This window comes from Podarcis vaucheri (genome assembly GCF_965113315.1).
Source record: "Podarcis vaucheri genome assembly, chromosome: 9".
NCBI lineage: Eukaryota > Metazoa > Chordata > Lepidosauria > Squamata > Lacertidae > Podarcis > Podarcis vaucheri.
In genome coordinates, this window is record NC_138767.1 from 41,021,963 (window position 1) to 41,039,150 (window position 17,188).

A 17,188-nucleotide genomic window follows, 5' to 3' on the forward strand; every position below is an offset into this window, starting at 1 on the left:
TTGACCTGACTGATGTGATTTTGGGCATTTTGTGTCTAGGCTTCTTAAATTTTAGAACATGGTGCTATTGCGCTGAATTGTATAGCTGTAGGCTCAAAGGCTACTCGTGCCTCCAGAGTCATATAATGCATTGTAGATTTTATAGTGTGTACTAAAGTTTTATGAAGTGTCTTTTAATTTGTATTGAGAAACTTTTTATTGGTTTTTTTGTTTTTTGTTTTTGCATAGAGCAACGCTTTTGATTACATCATAACAAAAGTATTACACCTACGGAAAGTGATGCAATAATACCTTATTTCCTAGCATGAACATAGGATTGCATGTTGCTGGCAGGTGGATTTTATTCAGGAGACATACATGTCAGTGTTTGTAAAAAGCAAAAAAAAAGAAGGAAAGGGTTCTGACCTCCCTTTGCTCTTCAGCCTGTTCCTCAGACCCTTGTCGGCACAAAAAGAGTCCACAGGAATATCCTTGCAGAGTTTTATTAAAAGTCTTTGTGCAAAACACACACCAGCACGCACCAACCAACCAACCAACCAACCCAAACACCAGCCACAGCCCAAACTAACATTTCTCACTTATATATATAACTTGGTGCAGATCGCTGAGTCATGCTGACCCAGCTTTATTCGCATTAAAGAAACAGCGGCCATTTTAGCCGTGACACCCCTTCTGTTTCTTAAATGCGAAAATCCCCCACAGAAACAATACATTACAACAATACAACAATACATTATATACATAAACCCAGTTTTGTCATCAATTCATTATGGCATGTTGCTGGCAAAGGCTTGGTAAACAAATCAGCAATATTATCTTGTGACTGACAATACTCCAGTTTGATTACCCCATTCTGTACACAATCTCTCACATTCGCATGACGGATAGCAATATGTTTTGATGCGGATTTCATTATTTCCGAGCCTGCTAATGCAATGCATGATTGGCTATCTTCATACACTTGGATAGGCAAATCTACTTTACAATCTAGATCTTTTAGTATCTGTATAAACCATATGATTTCATTGCATGCTAGCGACAGGCTCCCATATTCTGCCTCACAGGATGAGGTCGCAACAAATCCTTGTTTCTTTGACCTCCATCCAATTATGGAATTGGCAAACATCATGACCATTCCACTTGTAGATTTTCTAGTAGCTACACAGCTTCCCCAGTCCGCATCAACAAATACTTCTAGTTTTTCATCTTGTGTACTAGATATCTTTAAACATACATTTAATGTCCCCTTTAGATATCTGATAAGCCTTTTCAAAGCACACCAATCGGCAGTACTGGGTTTAGATACACGTTGGCTCAGAACATTTGTAGCACATGCAATGTCTGGCCTTGACCACTGGCTTAAATACAACAGGGATCCTATTTTTGAGTGATACAACTCAGGCTGATCAAATTCATCACACAGTGTCTTTGGGAAATCTGGTGTCATGGGAGTCTGAACTGGCTTGCAGTTTTCCATGCCAAACTGCTCTATCAAATGAAGAATTTTCTCTTTCTGGCTCAATAGGAAGCTTCCATCTGCTTCCTGCCTTACTTCTACTCCCAAGTAATTGCTTACAGGCCCTAAGGCTTTAAGCTTAAACCTCTTTTCTAGCTGACTTGTGAGCTTCTGGATCTCATCTGTGGAACTCCCTGCCACAAGCAAATCATCAACAAAGACTAAGAGCATTAGATATTTGTTGCCTGTCCCCTTGGTGTACAGGCATGGATCAGCCACACTCCTTTTAAAACCAAGTTTTACAAGGGCTTCATTTAAACACTGGTTCCAACACCTTCCACTTTGTTTGAGACCGTAAACAGCCTTTCTCAAACGCCAGACTGCACTATTCTCCTTTTCAAACCCAGGGGGTTGTGTCATTAGCACTTCATGGTCTAAATTTGCATGCAGATATGCAGCATCAACATCAAAATGGTGCACTGCTAGTTGTCTTACAGCAGCAATGGAAAGCATTAAACGAAAAGTTTCACTCTTTACCGTAGGAGAAAACACTTCATCATAACTCTCCCCTTTAATCTGAGTGAACCCTCTGGCTACTAATCTGGCTCGAAAACGTGGTTCCCCAGATGCAAGGGTTTTCCTTTTATAAACCCACTTGCATGACACCACTCTGCCACCAGGTGGCGGCATTATGACCTCAAACACTTTGTTACGTTTAAAAGAGTCCATTTCTTCTTTCATAGCTTGTTCCCACAAAGCACGTTCCCCAGGGGGTAAGTCTAAGACTTCATTATAACTTTGTGGTTCCACGCAACTCACATTGCATACTCTCACTCCTCCTAGGGTCAAACGCTGAGGAGGTACACCCTTGTTTGAACGCTGGGAGCGTCTAGGCACAACTACTTCTTCTTCCCCCCTTATCTCTGGCTCTTCTTCCTCTTCCTCTAGAGAAGAAGTATTATCTATTGCCACATCTTTTGGGGAAATCTGTGCCTCCTCCTCATTCTGCTCCTGTGTTGCCAATGGCTGAGAAGAAGCCTCTTCTCTTACTTGCAGGGGCAGTAGGCAATCAGGGTTGGCATGGATCGCAGTCCATCTGTCCTGGTCAGCGAAGTCTGCGCTTCGTGACAGAACCACGCGTCCTGGGCGTAGATTGAAACGCCACCCTTTGCCATAGGACTGGTATCCCACAAACCGCAGTTTCTGCGCTCTAGCGCCCCCTTTCTGACGCTGAGCTTTGGGAATGTTTACATGTGCCCAAGAACCCCAATTATGGAGCATTGTCCACTCTGGTTCTTTCCCAAACAACACACGATATGGAATATCTTTTATAGAACTAGACCAGGTTCTATTAATCAAAAAGTTTGCGGTCAGAAAAGCCTCGCCCCACAGCCTATGGTTGTGGCCCAATCCTGCATCCACTAGCAGGCAGTCCTTTACTGACTGTATCACAGCCCCACGTCTTTCACACAGACCATTTTCAGCAGGGCTATAAGGGTTAGTCAAACGGTGAGTGATCCCCTTACGTCGCAACCATGCCCCAAATTGTTTGTTCAGAAATTCTCCGCCCCTATCTGTTTGCAGCTGCACAACAGGCCGAGCGAAGAGCTTTTCAGCTTGGGCAACCCATTCTCTGAATGTGGGGAAACACTCAGATTTCTGCTTTAACAAAAACAGCCAACTAAAACGTGATTTGTCATCTATTACCAGAAAAGCATATCTGGCGCCCCCTTCAGTCTTCTGTGGAAAAGGGCCTATCACGTCACAATGGACAAGTTCTAAAACCTCTTTAGATACTCTGTCGCTTTTAGAAGCCACAGGCTTCCTCTTAGATTTGGCCATTTTACATACATTGCAATCTAGGAAACAGTTACAGCTATTTACTTTTAGGTTCTTGCACACCTTTTGCATTTCTGAAAGCACACGGAAATTGGCATGACCCAGTTTTCTGTGCAGTTGATGTACACACCCCTTATGAACTGGCAAATTATCCTGAACCACCTGGGCTGCTTTAACAGGCTTGTCCTGCATTACATATAACCCATTTTCCAACTTTGCATGGCCACATACCTGAGTTCCATTCTTTATCAGACAGCCATCCTGCGTGAACTTAACACTATACCCTGCATTAATCAAACAGCTTACAGACAGCAAACAATAGTCCAAACTGCTGACAAACAGAATCTCTGGTAGAGTAGTGTTCAAGCACTGCAGGAAACATGTTCCCTGGCCATCAATCTTGCTTCTACGAACATCAGCAAGATAAATTGAGTCTTTTCCATCAGTTGGCTTCTCCAGGGTCTTAAAGTACTCCCGACTATTGCAGATAACCCTGCTGCTGCCAGAGTCCAGCAACCATGTTCCCCGAGGTATCTTTCTCTCCTCCCGAGAAAATGCAGACACAAACTGAGCAGAACGTGTGTTCTTCTTCCCTGAAGAGAACCCCTTCTGCTTACGTTTCTGCGTCGATTGCTGTCTCTGCTCCACGTCATCTCCTGGAAGTCTTGCCCTGCATTGACGTTGGAGATGCCCGGGTTGGTTGCATCTATAACACCTCCTCACCGCCATGGCCAAGTCCAAACCTTGGCGTTGCTCCATTGGCAGATTCTGCTGCTGGCCTCCTCGGCTGTAACTCCTCCGCTCTTGGAGTTCAGCCTGTTTATCTGACCTTCTTTCTGCTTCTTCAGTCAATCTGCCAACCACATACTCAAGGGTCAGATCTCGGGGACGCATACTCTCCATGCTGTTAATTACGGGCAACCAGCTTTCAGGCAAACTTGAAAGGATAATGTAGGTTTGGTCAGTCTCATCATAATGCTTACCTCTCTGCTGTAGTTGAAGAAACAGAGATTTCAGCGTTTGAAGATGAGTTGCCAAACTCTCACCTTCTTTCATAACAGTCCTGAACAGCCTTCTGGTCAGAGAAATGATAGTTCCAGCAGTTTCTCTGACATGCATTGCCCTTAATAAATTCCAGCACTCAAACGCTGTGCTGGCATTTGCTACATGCAATAACTGAGAGTTGCTCAAACACAGCATAATTTGGGCACGGGCCCTTTCATCCAGCCGTTTTTTCTCAGCAGAGTCCCGTCTCAAAACCTCAGTTTCAACACAGTCCCATAGTCCATCTCTCCTTAACAACTGCTGCATTTTAATTGACCAACTCAGCCAGTTGCTCTCTGAGAGAAGTTCAAAAGGGATGCTTCCCCCAATATTTACAACTTGGGAAGACTGGAAATCTGCCATCTCTGCTGGTGCTTGCTGAGCCCCTTCTGTGGGGCCTCCAGCAATCTCTCCTGACTCTCTCTTTAGAGTCCAACTGGATGGTCCTGGCTGGCACTCACCGGCTTCTAGCTGCTGCCTCTGTTGACCCTCAGGTCCCGCCTGGCTCTGCAACTGGTGTAGCCGCTCTGTGAGTCACCTACTGTGGTCTTCTAGCAGTTCAAACTGTTCCAGTAGCCGACGCTGAGTGCTTTCCTGATCCTCAGATCCTAGCCGCTCCAGCGTCGCTGCAGACAGTTACAGCTTGCCACCAACTGCTCCAACGCACGGCCACTGGCTTCATATGCCACCAGGACTCACCAGCTCCTTGCTGAAATGCTGTTAGTCGTTTTGCACTCTGCACATGCTCAGAAACACTGGGCCCATAACCTGTCAGTGTTTGTAAAAAGCAAAAAAAAGAAGGAAAGGGTTCTGACCTCCCTTTGCTCTTCAGCCTGGTCCTCAGACCCTTGTCGGCACAAAAAGAGTCCACAGGAATATCCTTGCAGAGTTTTATTAAAAGTCTTTGTGCAAAACACACACCAGCACGCACCAACCAACCAACCAACCCAAACACCAGCCACAGCCCAAACTAACATTTCTCACTTATATATATAACTTGGTGCAGACCGCTGAGTCATGCTGACCCAGCTTTATTCGCATTAAAGAAACAGCGGCCATTTTAGCCGTGACAATACATGATCAAAGAGAGAAGTGCATAACTGATAGCCTTCTTTCTACAATCTGTCTACTGGCAGAAAACAGAAAATATTTGTTTATATATTGCATTTATATCCCAACCTTTCTGTGGGCAGGATTCCTGCCTTGCAGGGGGTTGGACTGGATGATCCTTGGGATTCCTTCCAGCTCTACAATTCTGTGATTCTCTAAGGAGCTCAAGGTGGCGTACATGGTTCTCCCTTCTGTCTGTTCTATCATTACAACAATCTTGTGAATTAGATTAGGCTGAGAGACTATTACTTACCCAAGGTCACGCAGAGAGCTTCATAGCCAACTGGGTATATGAAACCAACCGCAGTAGGTAAGGATTTTGCTAGCATATATTATGAAATCATGGTTCAGCATCAAGTGAACAGACTAGTAGAAGCCACAAAGAGGAGTGCCTTGGGAACTATTAAGCAGCATACATCAAACCATAGTTTGGTTAAAACTATGGTTTAATATGACGTGCAAACCATGCCATTGCTTTAAGAACTGAATGCTACATTTGATTGATGTGACCTGATCTGTGGCAAGGCAGGTCTGCTTGAATGACTATTACAATATGTCATAAATTGTAATTTACAGTTTACCCTTACCAGGCTTAACTAATACAGCTAGTGTCTTAGCACTTTCAGCACTGGTCACTCTGCATGATGTACTCTGTGGTGACTTGATTGGTTCAGGCTTTTACCACATAGTCATGTGGACTCTTCGTTAGGTCCTTCCACAATCTAACAAAACCCAGAAGATGCAGAGAGATACTCTAGCCCATGGGGCATATGCCGTTTTGCAAAGATGAGCTAAAGTTACAGATAATAGCTATGTAGTGTTTTCATATTACCGTATTTTTCGCTCCATAAGATGCACATTTTTCCTCCTAAAAAGTAAGGGGAAATGTGTGTGCGTCTTATGGAGCGAATGGGACTGCGCAGAGAGGGAGAGCTGCGCAGCGCCCCAGCGAAGCAGGAGGAGGAACTGAAGGGGCACCATTCCTCCTCCCGTTTCACAGGAGAGGCACTGCGCAGAGAGGGAGAGGGTTGTTTATTAAATAGTTTAGTACAACATTTGATTCAGAATATTTTTTATCTTGTTTTCCTCCTCTAAAAACTTACGGTCAGGTGTGTCTTACAGAGCGAAAAATACGGTAGCTTACACATGTGCATTAGTCTTTTGATTTGCTTTCAGTACCTTATAAAAACAGATGCCATAGTTACATGAGTTTTGACTAATAAAATTGCAGGTGTTGTGTGAAAGAGGAAACAGTTTGCCCGTAAACTACTTATTCAGCTGTTTACAATATCAAAATTGTACATCTGCTGAGATTAAATATATAACCTATTATAATACTCCAGTGTTAATGTGGGAACACCATGGGAGGTAAGTGAACAGCCGTTGGTTGGCCTTAGTCTTATGTACACTTCTATAGAGAAGCTGGGGAAACTAGAGTTTTACCTGGCACTGTGACAATCGGGTGCTTGATCAGATGCACTCATCAGCCTTACGGGCATTAATATTTGAGGCTGCACAACAAGAGGCAGATGACTCACATGCGGTGCAGTTCTCTTAAGTCCTTCTGTGAGCATCTTTTGATAACTGAAAAGGGTTGCCATGTACCAAAGTAAATATAAATATTATGCTGTTTGGTAATGTTAAGTGACAGGAATATCTAATGTACTGTGACTAGGAGGCAGAAGTTACTATGTGGGCCATCAATTGTTTTTATGTGCGTCTAGCACTGGGGTGGGAGCAGACTGACCTGAACAAAGGGTACTTGATCTACTACTTGCTTTTTGTTTAGGAGACTGAATAATTTAACAAGCTATGTTTCATAGTATCATTGTGTTGGGATCTGCAAATATCCTCTTTGTGGTTCAGTGAAATATGGTAGTTTAGCGAAATAGGTAAACATTTAATATTAATATCATTTTATAACACTCAACATATTTCTCTTCAAACTATAGGAGTGTTCAATGGCTGAAGAATCTCCAAAAAATTCAGCAGCAGAGATTTCTGTGACAAGTAATGGAGAACTTGAAGATACACATGAGCACAACTATAACAGGGTATGAGGCATAATTAAGCAGTTTAACAATATGTATAATAGCAATGGTTTTTAGTGTTTGAGTTTAATATATTTTCTCAGCTAGTGGCTTAATATTTTTCATGGGGAGTGTTACTTTTTGAATGATGAATTTGCACATATTTAGATCAGCTCAAAATGGGGTTTTTCTATTGTTAGTTTTTTTAAAAAAACTTTTTGCTTTTAAAATTATTTTTGCTTTAAAAAACAGAATTCGTGGTACTGTAAGTTGCCTAGTGGCATTTTGCATTGGGCAACACATATTAATATTAATAAATAATGATGATGATAAAAGTATAGTGTAAATTAAATCTCTGAGCATTATACTAATAATCAAATTAGATTAATGCATGGAGCAAGCAAATTATAGGGTGAAAGTATTGCCTAGATTAATCTAATGTTCTCCTGCTTGGAGAAGGCTTGCTAGCCTTTTGTCTAGAGATGAATATAGGTTTTATCCTTTCAAATCGCAAGATATGTTGCAAATAACTCTATAGAAGTAATAAAACATAGAAGAGTAAGATGCTGTAATGTTTTAATTTCTTGCAGTTAAAGTTATTTGTAGATTTCATTTAATATTTTCTAGAGTATAATTTGTTTTGATTGTTGGGAATAAGGAAAGTCCAATATCCAGGTGAATAAATAAGAGAATCTGAGAACGTATTAGACTGCTAGACTATTCAGGTTATTCTCTCCTTGTTGACTCCAACTTTAGTTGTATTTTGAAACATTAGCTTTCTGGGACTTGAAATATACTTCATTTCTATCAAGTTGTGGTGACCAGGAATTTTGCTTGGGTAGGTAGGGCTTGTTAATACAGGCAGGATGAGAATATGTGCCTTCAAGTACATGAGGCACAAGGCTTCCCAACCTCAAGCCACAAAGGGATGGGGAGGAGAGCAAGAGCTATATGCTTCAGCCACCACCCACCCACAAACACCTCCCTTCCAGCACCAGACTCACGGGACCAGTATGTTTTGCAAGCAGAGTAGGAATGTGCTGCCACCTCCCTCCAGCACCCGTTGATTATGATTGCTATTTGAAATAGCATTCCATTGATACTAACTGATGCGATCATGATGCCGTGTCAGTTTGAACTTGAGGATTCTGTCTTAACTGCTTTGTGAATCAGACAATTAATGTAGCTGCAGTGATTTGAGAGAACAGGAGGAAAAGAATATCTAAGTATTGCTTTCTTTGCTGAGAGTGATAGGGGAGGTGTGGGAGCAAGTGGTGGTGGGGTGACTGTAAATGGCAGGATAGCAGAGTGTTGCGGTAGTCCTAGATGTCTGCTCAGAAGTAAGCCCCCATTGACTTCACTCCCATGTAAGTGAGTATGGAGTTGCAGCCTGAATTCTGAAGGTTTGTTATTGATGGGAAGGATGAAAAAAGGTTCGTCTAGGTGGCTATGGAGAGGCTGGTCAAAGTAATAAGTGATGAAAATCAGTGCTGAGGGTGTAGAAATCTTTTGCATATGTGTCCTTGTTTTGCATGCTTTCTTTGAAGCTAATTATTTTTAACTTTCTTAGAATGTTTTCTGTGTTACTCCTTTTTGCAAAGAGCACCTTTTTCTGGCTGCAGGAGACCTACAAATATGGTGTGTGTTGGTTATTAGGGCTTATCTTCTGGATATGTAAAAGTATCATGCTCCCATTAAAATTATCCATAAGCAGGCTAGCAACTTTTGTTGGCTTATTTACAAGGCTGACATTGTTAAGTGAAATATTCTTGCCGAGTAGGGATTGCTATTGTAAAATAAACACTGCATGAATAAAATGAAATTGTAACATACTTTTGTGTCCACTAGGGGCTGCTCTGGTATAGGCTGTGTGGTTTGAGGGATAACCTCTTTCAGACTTGAAAAAGTCTTACGTTTTATACCTGGCTGGTTGGCTGTGCCCATAAAATGTTTGTAGAATCATCTGCTGCCTCTGTAAAAGTAGGAGAGCGCTTTCAACAACTATTGAGGGAGATCAGATCTATTAATTTTCAGAGGGGAAGGAACGTACCAATATGAGAGGATGTGGCAGGGCGTTTTCCAGTTTATTTAAAGATTTTATAAAGCCTTGCTGCCACTTCATGTCAGTGGAGCTGCAATTTGCAGCCTAGCAGTGTTGCAATATGCTGCTACAGAATGGATCTATGGAAAAAATGGGGGCAGCCTTTCCCATTGTGTCATTCTGTGTAGGACAGGGGTCAGCAGACGGCCCACTGTCCCTCAGACCTTGTGGAGGGCCAGACTATTTTTTTTGGGGGGGGGACGACGAATTCCTATGCCCCACAAATAACCCAGAGATGCATTTTAAATAAAAGCACACATTCTACTCATGTAAAAACACCAGGCAGGCCCCTAAAATAACCCAGAGATGCATTTTAAATAAAAGGACACATTCTACTCATGTAAAAACACGCTGATTCCCGGACCATCCGAAGACGATTGGGCCATATCCGGCCCCCGGGCCTTAGTTTGCCTACCCGTGGTGTGGGATGTTACAATGCTGCTGTTGCTGCTGTTACTTAAAACGGCGCCAAGGCTTTTGATTGAAGGAAATCATTATTGCCTGTCCCTTGCATAGCGAAAGTAATAGAAATTAATTGCTGCAAACTTGTATTAAAAGATCAGCTCAGTTCAGAGCTGATGAGATTAAGGTATTTAATTATGTAGACAGTTTATTGGAAAACAATAGCTCTTACCATCAGAAAGTTTTTCCTGATGTTTTAGTCGGAATCCTCTTATCACTTTGTTAAACTGGAAGCTACAAAATGCTTTCAAAATCTGTTCTTGAGTAATGCTGAATAGGCGACGTTGTCACATTAATTGCTGGAGTTCAAGTGGAAGAAAGTATATGCACCCTTGAGTTCATTACTGGTAGCCCATTCAATGGAGTGGCTGGCTGGCAGGTCCCTCTTAACTACTCTTTAGGACAGGAAACCCAGCAGACTAAATTATTCTGCAGGACACACAAGTAAAGTTACTGCCTTGTGCTGTATAAATAATGTCAGGAAATTATCTTTGTCGTTTGAATGCTTGCATCACTCATCTTTGCTCATTTGGGAGCACTTGACATATTAGCACTTCTAGGTGTGCCCCACAGAGGAGGAGAACTATTGCAGGGGGGAAGTTGGAAGGGGGTTTCATATGCCTGGTGTGTAGGGCAGACTTTCCAATAACTAATTCTGCACTGTGACCTATATATTGGGTTTTGCCCCCTTTTTAGAATTGGTTTTGGTCTATGTTACTCGTTTAGTCACTCAAGGCTTCACAGCTGCCAAAAATGCAAGTTTCTGCAGATTTTCTGACATGGGACTTTAGCTCCCAAACTCATTTTCTAAAGTTGTCAGAGCTGTAGGGCAGCACATTCCAGCATCTGACATTGACATGGGGTCCAAGGGCCCCCTGGGAGACTCCTTACCTCCCCAGAAGTCGACTTGGATCCATCAGCCCCCAAAGGAGCTGCTACATGAATCTTGTTTCCCCTTCATCAGCCCCAGTTCTTCCCTCCATATTTGTAAAAGCGTTGTTTAGAGTATAGGATGTTAATCATTGTTTTATTGATTTCTAGAGATTCAATTTCCCTTCTTTTTTGTTCTATGAGTTTAAGGAGGTTTTTTGCTCCTGTTTGTAGTGTGATGAGAGGGTCATAATTTATTGTTCTAATTTACCAATTTTTGAGGTTTGTTTTTTAAGGGATTCTCTCTCCTTTATCCAGGCTCCTCTGGTGACCACTTGCATTGTGTCCCAGAGGAGGGGGTTATTATGTTGCCCACATAATTGTCCTTAAAGTAGCTTTGGAGAGTTTTCAAGAGACTCTCTCTAGCCAGTTGGTTTGTGATTAGGACGGGGCTGAAGGACCGTGATGGGGTTGTTTGTGTTTCCTCTCCTATTTTGAGAGTAACTTCTACTGAGGTGTGCTCTATGATTTTAATGTTACCAATGTTTGTTGTTTTTACCACGGGGAACAGGCCTCGTGTGAGCTGAATTCTGTCCAGTCTGGACATTGTGCCATGGCATTCACACTGGAATGTGTGGCTGGTGTCTTCTAGGTTCTTTTCTCCCTGGATGTCATAAAGGCCTCTGTTTCTTTGAATTCTCAGTAGTTTGTAAGAGTCTCTAATTGTTTGGGGTTTCCCACTGAGGAAGGTTGCCCATGGGGTTGTAGGATGGATGTCTTTTAGGGAGGTGCCTCTCATATTTAGGTTGAGGTCATCTCCTAGGGTTGCTTCCCCTTTGGAGGAGGAGAGGAATTTGCTTAGTGTCTTTTGGATGAACTCTAGTTGTTTTGTGTTTGGGGCATTTATGGATCCATTTGTCAGTTTAGTTTCCCATCTAGTACCCCTTTAGCAAAAATGAATCTGCCTTTTAGCACTGTTGTGGCTTTAAAATTTAGGCCTCTACTGAGTACTATGACTACCCCGCAGACCTTACCTGAGCCAGGGGCCACCCATTGTTGACTGAAGCAGGGTTCACTCAGGAGTTTGCTTCCTGTATTTGTATTTCCTATAGAAAGGCAATGTATGATTTCATTGTGCTTACATACGAGGTGATGTGTTTTCTTTTGATAGGGTTTCCCAGTTCCCTCAAGTTTAGTACAGTTGCTTTTAAGCTAGCCATTTTGTATGTCTGTTATATGTGATGTTTTCCTGCCAACCCGTCTGGGTTGTCCTGTGTGTATCTCCCCTTACATTGTCTTGTCAAACCTAGAGTGTTGTGCTGACATACAATGTGGGAGAAGGGGAGTTAGGGTTAGAGATGGGCTGAATAGTGGGGGGATATGTTATAGAGGGTAGCCTATATGTAGTTATATGAGTGTTTGTTTGGGGTAGCTTGGACCATTTGGATTCCAGCCTGTTGGTCCGGTCACCCATATTAATAACAGTTAAAGCTACAGGCAGCTGAGAATAGGCATCATTCATTTTTATGTTTCTTTGTGGATTTTGGTCATTGTCAACTCTGCATTTCAAAGAGTTGCCAGTGAATTACATTAAAGTGACAAAAGGTTGGTGAGAGAGTTGTCTATAAAGCAGGTGCCCTATTCCAACCAGGCCTTGAAAAAGTTACAGAAACTATACATGTTTTTTAAAACCTTTTAAAGCATCGAGCTAAAAATTGAGATATGGGTAGGCTTTTGGCATGGTTTTTTGTGCCTATTATGGTCATTAACATTGTGGTTTTGAAACTAATGCTGACAACCTTTCTCAATAGAGGCTGGATCTCTTGATTAGAGATTAAAGCCTTAATCCCTGGTGTTTGTTCATTGCTATAAGACTTTGGCACTTAGTTGAAAACAAGAAAATGTTTCAGATGTGCCAAAAGTTGGGTGTGGTAAGGGGATGAGAGTGACTCTAGGGAGGAATATTGTACAGAGGTCCCACAGAGCAGCATACTTCTATAGAGCATTAGCAGAATGGGCAAGTAACAGAATGATTCAGAAAACCGAGATTTGTACCTGGGAATAAAGTTGAGAAAGCCACTGAAAAGCAAATCTGGTTCATATCTTTGTCAAATCTTGTTGAGGGTATTTAAGGGTATTTACCAGGCCTGAGGGGAACACCATAAGTCAGCGCTCTCTCTCTCTCTCTCTCTCTCTCTCTCTCTCTCTCTCTCTCTCTCTCCCTCCCTTTAAAAAAACTAACAAACCCCAAACCACACATAGTTTTCTTGTAGAAATAAGCATCCATACCAAAGGAAATCAGTGCCTATTCCGCCAGTCAGGGCAGTGATTGCTAGTCAACTGAAATGTAAGTTGTATTTCTGGCAAAAAAAGGGGAAATAAAAAATCCTACTTAGTTGATCAGCCTATGCAATGCTGGGAAATGTAGCAGGGTGTTAACTGTGTTTCTTAACTCTGCCATACTGCTGGGTGGCAGAATGCTACCTTTGCAACTTTCCTTATTTCTGTAAGTTATCATGTAAGTTTCTGACTTTTAATATGAAAGCAGAATACATGCAGTGAGAAGCCTGGACTCACAGACTTCTATGATTTCAGCCCTGGTGTGGACAAATTAGGATGCAGCTGTAGGATTCATTTATACAATCAAATCTCAGTTCTCGAACGGCTCTGTTTTCAAATGTTTCAGCTCCTGAATGCCAAAAACCCAGAAGTAAATGCTCCGGTTTTCGAACATTTTTCGGAACCTGAACGTCTGACGCGGCTTCCGCTTGAGTGCAAGAAGCTCTTGCAACCAATTGGAAGCCACTCCTCGGTTGTCAAACATTTCGGAAGTTGAACGGTCTCCCAAAACGAATAATGTTCAACAACTGAGGTTTGACTATATCCTCATTTTACTGTGGTGTAGTATTTCTTGAACTACTCAGCCATTATTAGTCATTATGTTGAGAAAATCTTAGCTACACTAGCATACCACAGACATGCCAATGCTATTGCTACCAGAGGTAATGGCAAACCCTGGGCTAGAGATGCTTGTCTCCTTTAATTTTCATTATTATTATTATTATTATTATTATTATTATTATTATTATTAGCTTTTCACCATGAGGTCCCAGGATTGGTCAGCACAGTGTAAAATACAACATTGAAAACAGTTTAAAACAAATTGCAATCACAACTAGAGTGGGTTCTTGTTTCACCATAATTGTTTATATTGAGGTTTGTAAATCCACTTGAAACCATTTCCTATTTTGATTAACCAACAAGTCATGAACCATAGTTTATCAGTTCAGATACTTCAGAAATCCAAAGTTAAATTTAGTTAATAGCTTGTCTAAATTGAGCCTTACGTCTTTGTCAAATGTAATGCTGCACATTGTTTGACATTATGTGCATGAACCTAGAACTCTGCACTTCCTCCTTCCCCTGACACATGGCAAGTCCCTACCTCTGATACATGTTTGTCTTGGGGTTTGTCCCAGCTTACAAACCAAGCTTGATCCTAGTCTACAGGCAAGTGCAAATTACAGTTTACTTGTATGTATAAAATTGCAAGCTATAGTTTGCTGCAAATAAGGATTGAAGAAGAAAGCAGAAGCATGTAGTCTGAAGTTTCTAAGGGTTTGTTTTGGCAACATCTAACTATAGCCTGCCATAATGTCTAAATGTAAACTTCTAAAAAACTTTTATATTTTTTTTAAGGTAAAATAGTTCCCAATTTGGGGAATGGAGGGAGTTGGGTTTTTTTTAACCATTTCAAATACCTTCTGAATTTGATGCAAATCTCTGACATTTGTGTTCATTTTGGAATTGCTCAATCAGCCCTTGCTCCCAGGTCCTCTTTCTCAAACCTTCCCATAACTGTGGGTCAGTTGCATGGAGGACTGGCAACAGTAAATACCTTAGGCTTAGGACCTGGGCATACCAGCAGTTCCCTTTGTTGTCACTGAGCAGCGGAGGAAATGTAGCTTGCTGTGTGAAAACTCAAAATCTGGGGCATCTGCTGTCCCCTCCTTAACCAGGTTAAATTGGGGGAAGAAGCAGTGGGATCCAAATTCTTGTCTAAGCCTTAATTCATGCTGTATCAGACCCAGGTTGGTTCTGAATGGAGCCCTGGGGACTTTGTGGCACTAAGTTGTGCTTGATACCACACATTTTCCTAACATGCTGTTAGGGCTAGCTCAGTTTATTGATGAGGACAATGATAATAGAAAGCCGTTTGCTAGAAACTGTTACGTTTTATTATCATCTCATAACTATATTCACCAAATTTGGCTTGTTGAGTAAACTGTTGCAAGAAGTGGCTTCTATATGTAAGGTATCCCAAACTTAAGAGATATTCTCTAAGGCAGAAATTATAAAACTCTGTCCTAAATGTCCTAAACACATTTATTTAGAATGCAGTTGCATTGAACTTGATGGAACTCGTCTCATTCTTAAGCCTTCCAAACGGCAGAGGGATACTTGAAGTCAAAGCAAAATCCTTTAGGAAAGAAATTGGATATAAGTACTATATTGACCCAATCAATGTGCATTCTAGACCACAAGTTATATTGCCCTCTCCAGTTCCTAATAGAAACCACTTTGTCTTTGTAAACCATTGGTATATAGCAGGCACATCCAACTCCCAAGAGACTGTGAACTACTCCCAGTAGAGCCAAAGTTGTTGACCTTTTTTTAGGGGGGGACGAAGCCAAAGACCTTTTTTTAGGGGGGGACGAAGCTTCTTTTAGGGAGGAATAGCAAAGCATGTTAGCTTTATTTTTTGGGGGGGGGGACGGACACCGTTCACCTATAACAACAATGTTTTCTAACTTGTTGGCAAAATACCCATTTGACACAACAAAGGAAAAGAGCAAGGGGGGGGGCGGGAACTTTCACTCCATTGTTTATCACTACTGCCGATCTATAGGGATCCCGCGGTGCACCACAGTCATCCAGGGATCGATCTACTGGTTGGACACCCCTGGCATATAGCACTTGGTTCACAAATGTAAGTGAAATGTATGATGCAGACTGCAAAGCTGTACTGTGTTAAGTCATCATAATAGAATCTCATGACACCATAAACTAGATTCTAGGCTGTCAAATGCCTTGTTATAGAGGAGCTTGATATGTTGTTATAATGCCTACAAGCTCCTTTATCTGGGATCTTTACATGGATTTCCCTTTTTATTCAAACATTTCTAAGGACTTGAAGCACTCAATACCAGCTGGACTTGGTCTGTCTGAAACCCAAATTACATCACATGGCTTTGACAGTACCAAAGAGGGAATCATTGAAGCTGGACCATTTCAAGGTAAGTAATTACTGATTAACGAAGAATATTTACTACAAATACATTAATGATAGAAAAGGGATTCTATGTAGTATTCATTGTTACTCATTTGTATGTTTTTTTAAAAAAGCACTTTGGCCGGAGAATATGTCTATTCGCAATTCATTCAATGAATTTGTACATGAAAAAACTCTGCTGAGTTCTAAAGGCTAGTTCATGGTGGTGGTGGTGGTGGTGGTGGTGGTGGTGATGGTGAGATAGATAAATGGTCAGTGTGCACAAAAGGGCTTGCCCTGTGGAGCAGCCCCCATAATGGAGCTGCCTCTGTTTCAAAGCAGCCCTAACCTGAAATGTTGATGTACAAGTTTCAGTCTAGTTTCTCCAGTATTTTCTGTACATGTAATGTGTTGATCGAATAAGGATGGATTTTCATGGTGTATGTCCCGTTTTCAGGTCCCTCGTCATTACCCATGTCACCTGTTGTATCTCCTAGCAGCGCAGCTGCTAGCAGACTGGCTGAACAAGGGAGTGATTTAATTATGCCGAAAGGTATTCAGAGGTTTAAGCAGATAACACTCTGGCTTATACAATACTAACTCCCAAGTTAGCAGATAATTCGTTATGATTCCTTTACTTGCTATTGCTAAGCATAACAGCTGCTTTTTCATGGTTCTGTCACTTGGCAAAGTAACCAGTGCATTTTTCTTTCTGTATACTATCTTTCTTTACTATTAAACATGATCAAACAAATATTATCATCAGGAGAATGATTTGAGGAATGACCTTGCTACTGCAGTTTTCTCTTGTAGTGGTAGTAGTGTTCCATTAGTTCTCCATTATAACAGGAATATATAATTTCCAAGGCTATACCATGGACTGCTTGGCTTTGATCAAGTTAGTCTAGTGTTGGTACTTTGTTCTGAAAGGGTAGAGTATTTCCCAGGTCTATTGTATAAGCCAGCCTCCCCCCTCCAGGTGCCATCCAGATGTTTTGGACACC

The 17,188-nt window shown here is 41.7% G+C and overlaps 1 protein-coding gene and 1 long non-coding RNA gene across 4 annotated transcripts in view; one reads left to right on the plus strand and one right to left on the minus strand.

Moving 5' to 3' along the window:
* Positions 1-17,188, plus strand: part of ARFIP1 (ARF interacting protein 1) — a 40,724-nt gene that overhangs the window by 8,352 nt on the left and 15,184 nt on the right. For 2 of the 3 annotated variants that reach the window (XM_082237727.1, XM_082237726.1), the window contains 3 exons: positions 7,402-7,503; positions 16,101-16,209; positions 16,642-16,737. In XM_082237727.1, coding sequence (XP_082093853.1) covers positions 7,411-7,503; positions 16,101-16,209; positions 16,642-16,737 — 298 coding nt within the window. In that variant the 5' untranslated portion in view covers positions 7,402-7,410. The remainder of the gene's footprint in view (positions 1-7,401; positions 7,504-16,100; positions 16,210-16,641; positions 16,738-17,188) is intronic. The other variant, XM_082237728.1, reaches the window with a different exon arrangement.
* Positions 15,281-16,094, minus strand: LOC309540734. The gene is made up of 2 exons (XR_014223441.1): positions 15,702-16,094; positions 15,281-15,392 (listed from the first exon to the last, which is right to left on the minus strand). It is a non-coding gene; the product is annotated as an uncharacterized lncRNA (long non-coding RNA).